General features: G+C 40.9%; 1 protein-coding gene across 4 annotated transcripts; it reads right to left on the bottom strand.

The window, feature by feature from the left end:
• Window positions 1–108: 108 nt before the first annotated feature.
• On the bottom strand, window positions 109–8,616 carry LOC132840064 (zinc fingers and homeoboxes protein 1-like). Of its 4 annotated transcripts, XM_060861414.1 has the most exons (4): window positions 8,023–8,451; window positions 5,350–5,599; window positions 2,474–4,807; window positions 109–2,347 (listed from the first exon to the last, which is right to left on the bottom strand). In XM_060861414.1, exons 2-3 carry the CDS (start codon window positions 5,507–5,509, stop codon window positions 2,508–2,510), a joined length of 2,460 nt encoding a protein of 819 aa, XP_060717397.1. In that variant the 5' UTR covers window positions 5,510–5,599; window positions 8,023–8,451; the 3' UTR covers window positions 109–2,347; window positions 2,474–2,507. The 4 variants fall into 4 exon arrangements, with proteins under 4 accessions (XP_060717397.1, XP_060717396.1, XP_060717395.1 ...); XM_060861413.1 differs by lacking the exon at window positions 8,023–8,451 and adding an exon at window positions 8,496–8,616 and having other exon boundaries at window positions 109–4,807; window positions 5,350–5,602; XM_060861412.1 differs by lacking the exon at window positions 8,023–8,451 and adding an exon at window positions 8,496–8,610 and having other exon boundaries at window positions 109–4,807.
• Window positions 8,617–8,858: the final 242 nt, after the last annotated feature.

Raw genomic sequence — 8,858 nt, 5'->3', positions numbered from 1 at the left:
AGGACTAAGGATGAAGGCCTTCTTCTGAAATCCCGCAATCTGTATCTTTTCCAAAGTTTTCTACACAAGAGCCCTGAAATATAAAAACAGTTCAAAATAACACACACGTTGGTTTTCATCTAAATTTATTGTTGTCCTCAAACAAGTAGAAAATATATCTTTTGTCTAAATCAAGCCACAGCCTATTAAAACAGTTTTAAATTAAAAGCATTGCACAAGGCGTATGGCTCTGGAAAATAAAGCTTCTGCCACCGATTCAATTTTAAGGCTCGGTATGATTTCACAAGTTTCCTCCATGATGGTGCCCGACCGTATTTCTGGACCTAAATGAGCTTTACTGAGCCTTACAGTGATTTTAAGTTGATCGTGTGTAAAATGTACTGCTGTTAACATGACTAGTGACAGATGTAAGGAGGCAGTAGTTCACAGAACACATTCCGGGAAAAAGAAAAAAAAAAAAGTATATGCATCATTTTAAAATCTAGATGAAAGTTTTTTTTTTGTTTGTTTGTTTTGTTTTTATGGATATGCTGCAGAAAGGTGTGTGAATTTTCAGACAATACTCATCATGTATCTCCTGTCTACAATACTCTACAAGTGCAGAATCACATGGAGGACACCAGGCAAAAAAAAAAAGTTCACCGACAAGAGAACAATTCAAGTGGAGTTTTAGGCAAAGCTCTGCCTAAGGAAAAAAAAAGAGAAAAAAAAATCAAAATCACACTAACAATTCAGCGCACACAAAAAAGGGTCACCGTACGAGCACTCCACTTGGGCCACGGAGGGATTTGTCCTCATCATCATCATCATCATCATAAATACAAACTTATAAAATTGCTTAAAACGACTTAAAAAATGCAACCATAAAATGTATGTACAAAATGAGCTTTTTTTTTCTTCTTCTCATACTCTCAACAGCTGCAGCATGCAATATTACAAGAGGGGACAATTGAAAAAACATCCAGGGTATAGAAATCATTCATTCCTTTTCATAGAAAATTAAACTAATAAAAAATATTAGTTATTAAAAAGTGGGGCCATTATCTATATAACAGATTCCTTAAGATTTCACATGGGAAGTGAACTTCCTGTCCCTATTAACCCTCATGTTCTGTTCGGTGTAGCAAGGAATTCTGAGGTTATATAGCAAAACAATTCATTTTCTACAAAGGGATGCATCATAGTATATACTTAATATTAAAAATATACCCAAATTTTATGCGTATGAACACTTACAACCCTTCTATGTGTTCAGAGATGAAGGAAGCAGAAGAGTGACTTTAAAAAAAAAATTTAAAAAATTCATTTTTTTCAAGGAAAAAAAACCCCAAACTAATATTTAACACTAAGAAATTTTGTACTTCCCTGGCTAAATAGACCTGAATATGTAATATAAATATTTAAAAAAAAAACCATTTTTTTCATTAATTAGAGAATCTCACGTAAGAGAGAGATCAGTTCAACTTTTCAACATAGAAATTTTTTAAACAAGTTGAACAGAACATAAGGGTTAAGCTTCAGGTACACATGGGAAATACAAACGACAATTTGTTAAGACTCTGCAAACCACAAATAAAATAGAAACGGGGCTTTAAAAGAGTCCAGGTGAAGCAGTGCAAGAAGGGAACAAAAAACACAGTCCCGCTCCTTTGTACAGGCACTGATAATAGTCCACTAACAGTCTTCTGCAGCTGTGCTCCATCATTTTAGGCTCCCAAGGAGAAACTCCAAATCCTGGGAAAGCCGACTCACATGACACCAGAGCAGCCTTCTGTTCATCAGAGCTACAGATCTTCACTGGATGTGCTGTATTCGTTTACATATTACACTCAGTAGATTTAGAAAGTGAAGTTGAATATGATTGGCCTACTATTACTGTAGAATAAACTCCAACAGATTTCATACAAGACATGATTTCATACTTGAAGCCATTGGATGGCTTAAGAGGCAGGGTTTTTTTAAAAACTCCAACAAAAAGTGCCCAGGTTTTTTTTTTGTGCATGTCTCTTGCTCTCTCAGTCTATCTCTCAAGAAATACTCATATTTTCATGATTGACTATTTCCTTTCACAAAACAGGGAACCGTAACATTCAGCAAAAGTAACTTTGGCACCATAGATCCTCCTTGTGGCAAAGGGAGGAATGTTTTCTTTAAAAAAAATCTGCCCATAACCTGAAATAAAATGATCCTTTTTTCAGTCTTTTTTTTTTTTAATTATAGTCAAATTGCACATTTGAAGGTACAGACTAGCTGGGCCAGGATTCTTCATTTTGTGTGCAAGACTGTTCGTAGATAAACGTAGCTGAGAGATATCTTGAATTCGACAGAACCAGTCTTCAATTTGTGTCTGCAAATTTCAAAAAACAAACACTAACAGTAAGCTTGAATAGGAAAGCGAGCAATGTAAAAGCGGCACAAGCAGAATTAGTCATGTGTTGTAACTGGATCCTCAGTTACTCTTTTTTTCACAAACCTTGATTATTTCCGAAGGTAAAGCAGCCGACGAATCAGTGTTCCTCAGACCCTGACAAGGTTTTTCGAACACTTTGTGGGGGCTCCCAGGAATCACTATCATCAGTATCCTCATCATCATCGTCATCGCAATCATCATCACCGGCAGCTGAGGGCCCTTGCTCTTCAACTGCCATCTCATTCTCTCCCTCGGACTCCTCTTCTTCTTGCTCGTTACCAGTGTTATCTTCAAAAGGATCTGCGCCCATATCTACCTTCCTACCAACCTCCGCGAACCACTCCCTGACCTGCTCATAACTCATGTTCGATTTGGCTACCAGCTCATCCAGATCTTGCTCATTTAAAAACTTGTGCTTCAAGTAGTATTCCTTAAGAAACTCTTTCCCGGTCTTGAACTTTATGGGTGGGGACTTCTCAGAACCTGTGGATTTTCTGGCTCTCCTGCTCCGAGACCTTCCCCAGCCACGGTTCCTAATCCGCCGTTTCCTGGTCTTGTTGCCATTCAGACCCTCTAAGTTGCCACTCTGGTAATAAAAGTACCACTTCAGGTTCCCATTCTTCCAGGCATATCTGGTATCCCCAAACCAATTAACAATGTAAGATCGGGGTAGCCCACTTTCCTCAGCTAGTTGGTCGTATTCCTCGGCAGATGGCCACTGAGTGCGTACAAAGGCACTCTTGAGGACATGAAGCTGCTCTGGAGTTTTCTTTGTGATCTTTTCCTTGGACAATTTTTTCCCTCCATTTGGACTCTGGTTACCTTTACTCTGGGTGGGCTTACCATCCATCTCATCCGTCTTTTGTTCAGATGACTCTGTGACAGGAGTTTTCCTCTTCTCTGTGAACCACGCATCAATCTCCCGCCTGGTGAGCTTTGTTTCGGCTCTCAGTCGACTCAGTTCTTCATCTGTTGGGGTGTCGCATTTTTGATAGCTCTCTTCTAGAATCACCAACTGCTCTGGGGTCTTCTCCTTAAACTTTTGCAGAGTGAAGTCCGGAAATGGGTTCCAGGTCTTGCGGGTCTCCTTCTCTTTGACAGGTGACGGCGTTGGTGACTGAGGGGTCTCGTCACTAGAGTCGATAACAATGGTGGCACTGTTGTTGTTGGTCCGTGAGCTTTCATGGGGTATGCTGAAGTGGTTGTTTTTAGAATTTCGCTGATTATAACGGGTATCGCTGAACCACTTCTTGATCTCGCCTTTGGTGAGGTTGGTCAGCTTCATCAGCCTGGCGATTTCAGCATCACTGGCAAAGTGGTTTTTCATGTAGCTGGCTTTCAGCTCAGCCAGCTGCTCCTTAGACTTCTTCGGGCGCAGACCAAAGTGATCGGCGTTGAGAGCAGAGCTCTCCTGAGGAGTCAGTGATGGTGGCTGGACAGTCGTGGCTCTTTTTGTTTCGCTAACAGCAGAGCTGGTCTGACAAGCAGTGATCTTAGATGCCTGGCTCTGACTAGGCATTCCTGCAACAGTTAGTGTTATAGGGGTGGTGCCTGGTAAGCTATTTGCAGTCCCAACCTGTGTCAGAACCAAACCTGGCTGCCCCACTATTTGGCAAGTCTGAAGGATCGATTGGAGACCATTGGTAGCGGAGAGATGGTGAGCCGGAATGACTGTTATGGTCTGTGGCACCGTGTGGACTGTGCCATTAAACTGTTTTCTTCGGGCCTCTTCAACTTCCTCTGGCGTCCAGCTGACACCATGCTTCAAACGCTGAGCAGAGAACCAGATCTTTATCTGCTCCTCTGAGAACTTGGTTTGGGTTGAAAGGCCCATAATCTCAGTCACAGACGGATAAGGGAATTTCTTGTACGTGTTCACCAGAAGTGCATTTGTGTCCATGGCTGTGTTGTAGGTTGGAATGCTGCTCACTGGAATCAGGAGCTGAGTCTGAGCACTCTGCTGGGCCTGCAGGGCTGACAGAACCTGGGCTAGGCCAGCAGGAAGCACTGTTGCAGGGTTCACAATTGGCTTCTTTTGCTCAGCAGGAGATGGGTTGGGAATGCCAACAAACACACTAGGTTTCGTGGAATCACCAAGAATTGAGGTGGTCATATCTGCTGTAATAGAGGGTGCTTCCATTGAATCCGGATCCCCTTCGCTTTCGATTAACGATTCAGCCTCTTCTGCCCCTTTCAAAGACACTGCGATTCTTTTGGGCTCAGGCTTCTTTTTCATAATAGGAGTTTTGCTGAGAGAAATCCCAGTGATAGAAGGATCTTCAATGTCCTCTGACTCAGCCTGAATGTTTCCCTCAGCAGTCATATCTGTGACTGATTGCTCTACAGCAGTTTGACTTGAGCGTTTTCCTGCAGCATGGCTTACGCTGTCTTCAGGCTCTGAGAATAGGGAAAGAAAACAATTTCAGCCTTTGCATGAAGACTACAAAATAAACTCTGCACCAGTATTATTAAATAAACTAAATAAAATCGTTGTAACTAAATTCAGCTGCCATTGATTCAGGTACATCTACCACAGAAGTGCATATAGGTTATATTAATAACAGAAGCCAGTATGCTGCAATACACATTTCGGCCTCTCAAACAATAAAAAGGGACCTGACCAGGCATAGAACTGCCAGAAAAACAGCCTGCCAGTAGACAATCAACACAAACTGTTAATGTACAAAATTATTTATTCTGAGAATAGGCGATCGCCCAAATAATATCTGGTCAGTAGTTACTATTGTGGTCATTTTCCATTGATTCAATAGTTGATGGCCTTCAACGTGAGATAGATATGACATATATGTATATGATATGATATGATAGATATATGATAGATATGTACCTCTGAAAAAAATACGAGTGCATAGTGATAGATATTTTAAACCTTTCAAAACTGTTCTCAAGGTTTTTTTCTTTACGATACCAACCCTTACCTCCTTCACTGTCCAAGGGAATCAGTACGCCCTCTGTAGGGCCTTCGACAGAGTTTTCAACTCCTTCTTCCCCTGCAAGGTTCTCCATATCCACATCCTGCTCCATTACATCAGATGGAAGCACCATGCAGGGGGTGGTGGACTTCCTTCGGCTCGACATTGTGTCTGTAGCACCAGAGGGGCTTTGAGATGGCGAAGACTGTCTGAAGCGGCAAGAAATTCACATGCTAAAAGTTTGCCCCACTCCAATCTGCTTAAAAAAAAGAAAAGAAAAAAAAAATCAGATAAAGATCACATTTGAATTACTTAATTTTTGGTTAGTTAGCTACTTAAAGAAAAAAATCCACCCTAAATGGTTTGCAGAGTTATCTTTATAATCAACATGTTTTCTTCACTCTTGTACAAAATAGTTGAAGTGTCGACTTTTTAGTTTAGACATGGTCTACAGTTTTCTCCATTACCCACAAAGCCATCCGACAACCTGATGATAGTCCCATCAGCGGTATTTATCATTCACTTTTTCTCTACCTAAAGAGAGTGATGCAGCAGTGCTTTAGTCCTTTAGTTTGTCCAGCTTCAACTTTTATGATCATGTCCAACAGCCAATCCAACAACACAGGCGTGCCTCAAGGTTGTGTTCTCTCCCCACTGCTTTTCTCCCTGTACACCAATGACTGCACCTCTGATGATCCCAATGTCAATGACGCTACAGTCATCAGCCTCATCAAAGACGGAGACGACTCTGCCTACAGACAGGAGGTTAAAGAGCTGGCTGTCTGGTGCAATCACAACAACTTGGACCTCAATACGCTCAAAACTGTGGAGATGATTGTGGACTTCAGGAGAAACCCCCCTGCACTCCCCCCACTCACCAACATGGACAGCACTGTGGCTGCATTGACGGCATTCAAGTTCACTATCTGCCAGGACTGGAAGTGGGACACTCACATTGACAAGAACCAAGGATGTACTTCCTAAGCCAGTTAAGGAAGCTGTCACTGAGTCTGTTCTGCACACTTTTATAACTGTCTGGTTTGGCTCAGCAACTAAATCGGACATCAGAAGACTACAGAGAACGGTTCGGACTGCCAAACAGATTATTGGTGCACCCCTACCCACCCTACAAGAACTGTATATATCCAGAGTGAGGAAAAGGGCTCAGAAAATCACTCTGGATCCCTCACATCCAAGCCATCCACTTTTTGAACTTTTACCATCTGGCCGGTTGATACAGAGCCCCAAATACCAGCACAACCAGCCACAAGAACAGTTTCTTCCCCCAGGCAATCAACCTCATGAACAGTTAAAATGTTCCCACCATTATGCAAAAACAGTGTGCAATAACCTTACATTTAATTCCATCCTAGTACATCTCTGCCTCTCATTCTATTCTATTCCATTCTACCATATATAGCACAACTGTACATACAATTTATTTTTTATTATTATTTTTAACATGTGTATTTTCTTGGTAATTCTCATTTAGCCGTCTCTGTGTACTGGAAGCGTATGACACAAACACATTCCTTGTATGCGTAAGCATACTTGGCAATAAAGCTCTTCTGATTCTACCTCCAATAGCATATAATCTCATAAATCTGCAGGCACAGGCCACCTCAATGTTGTAATTACAACTCAGGAAGTTTCTCAGGTATTCTGGCATTTTCAGGACAAAAAGCATCGATGGCCCCCAACATGAATACGATGCATGAAGCCGACGGTAATTTATCATGTTAAAATGTTAAATAGTAAAATGAATAGAAACAAAAACTGAAAACAGGCAGGAGTAGAAACATAAATGGTTTTCACACAACGTCACCTGGTCGTAATCACCGTGTCTTTTACAACTTTTACACAAAAACGTCAGAGGAAAGCTTTAAGGCAACATCAGTGCAACTGTGTCATATAACTGCACTGCATTCTGGACCATAAAGTCCAATGTTTAACTTTAACATCTGTACTATTTCTGTGCTGGATTTCTTAGTACTTTGATGCACATCACTGGGAAATTTAGAGAAAATAAGCTTTCGCTCTTTTTGTTTTTATGAACAGCAAAATCTCGACATTGCGTACATTATATCTACAGACATTGAACTGTGGACATTGCCTCCCTGTGATTTCAGCACAGGACACAAACTCACTTCTCACAGGAATCACTAGACATCACTGGAAGCACATCATATATACTGAAATATATACATAAACAAAATGAACGTGTTTCAGTGTGGACTTTAATTTTAACCGTGTTATGAACAAGCAGGCAATGTTTTATTTTGGTTTGTTTTTTGTCTTTTACTTCCCATCGATTCCATCAGAATACATTTAGGTGAAATAAAATAAACGAAAATAATTGTTAAAATATCATTTTTTTTTTTTTTTTTAAAACAAACAAACAAAAAAACAAAAAACAAAAAGTGCAGAAAGCAAAAGAGCTTTTGATTTCTATTAGAAATAAACCTAAATAACCAGCCTGTATGCTTTGGGAATATTACAGGTCGTTACTTATTCCACTCCTTCACACAGCTGTGTATTATAAGCCGTTATAAGTGATGTATAACGCTTGTAGACAAGTAGCTAAAACTTGTATTTATATCTTGTGTTTTGAGACAGTTAGTTAGCTTCTGGCTGTCAACCAAGACTGAACACGAGGATGCTAAACTGCTGTAAACTCACCGGGGGAGAAACCGCTCACTGTTCAGCACAAGCCCAAGTGTTTTTTTTTTTTTTTTCGAATGCTAACAGCTAACCCGCTTCGCTTCACCGGTTCAGGCTGCAATACTGAAGCTAAGCTAACCTATGCTAAGCTAACCTATGCTAAGCTAACCTATGCTAACTAGCCGCTCCTCGGCTCCTCTGTTATTAGCTTGGCGATAGATGCAAGGCGACAGTTGATTTTTTTGTTCACACGCAGCCGTGCGTACAAACCCTGTACTAAATCACATCATTTGTTCATCAAACGCAGCGATAACCTGAGCCTCATTTTTAATGCCATTTTCTTTAATGAGAGGCGTCTCTGCTGTCAGTGTTACGTGTTTACGTCATCGACAGGCGACTCCCCATGGCGACTTCAAAAAAGGACATGAAACGTTCAAAGTTTTTTGCATATCAACGTGCGAACAGAAGGTAAAATACATGAAGTAACCTACTGGGGTTCGGTCATGCAAGGCACCGCGTCCAAACGGCGTCAGTCGGCTGCTGAAAACTTCCGAGGTTTACCCACGTAACCGACCAATGAGACCCATTGAGGTCACGTGACTCACTGGAAAGCAGCGCACGGAATTTCCCCATCTCAGTAAACACTGTTTCATTTTTATTATTCAAGATGAGCTACATTATAAATAAATCTCATACAGACTCATACAGGTTTTTCAAACAGTATTAGTTCAATGACAATACTAAGTGCAAACCACACAGCAGGAACACACACACACATCATATACACACACACCATACACATCCATCCACATCATACACACACCATCCACATCATATACACACATCCACATCGT

The sequence above is a fragment of the Tachysurus vachellii genome, chromosome 25 (assembly GCF_030014155.1).
Source record: "Tachysurus vachellii isolate PV-2020 chromosome 25, HZAU_Pvac_v1, whole genome shotgun sequence".
In the NCBI taxonomy this organism is placed as follows: domain Eukaryota; kingdom Metazoa; phylum Chordata; class Actinopteri; order Siluriformes; family Bagridae; genus Tachysurus; species Tachysurus vachellii.
The sequence above is the reverse complement of the archived record's forward strand: the minus strand, read 5'-3'. Positions and strand labels throughout refer to the sequence as shown.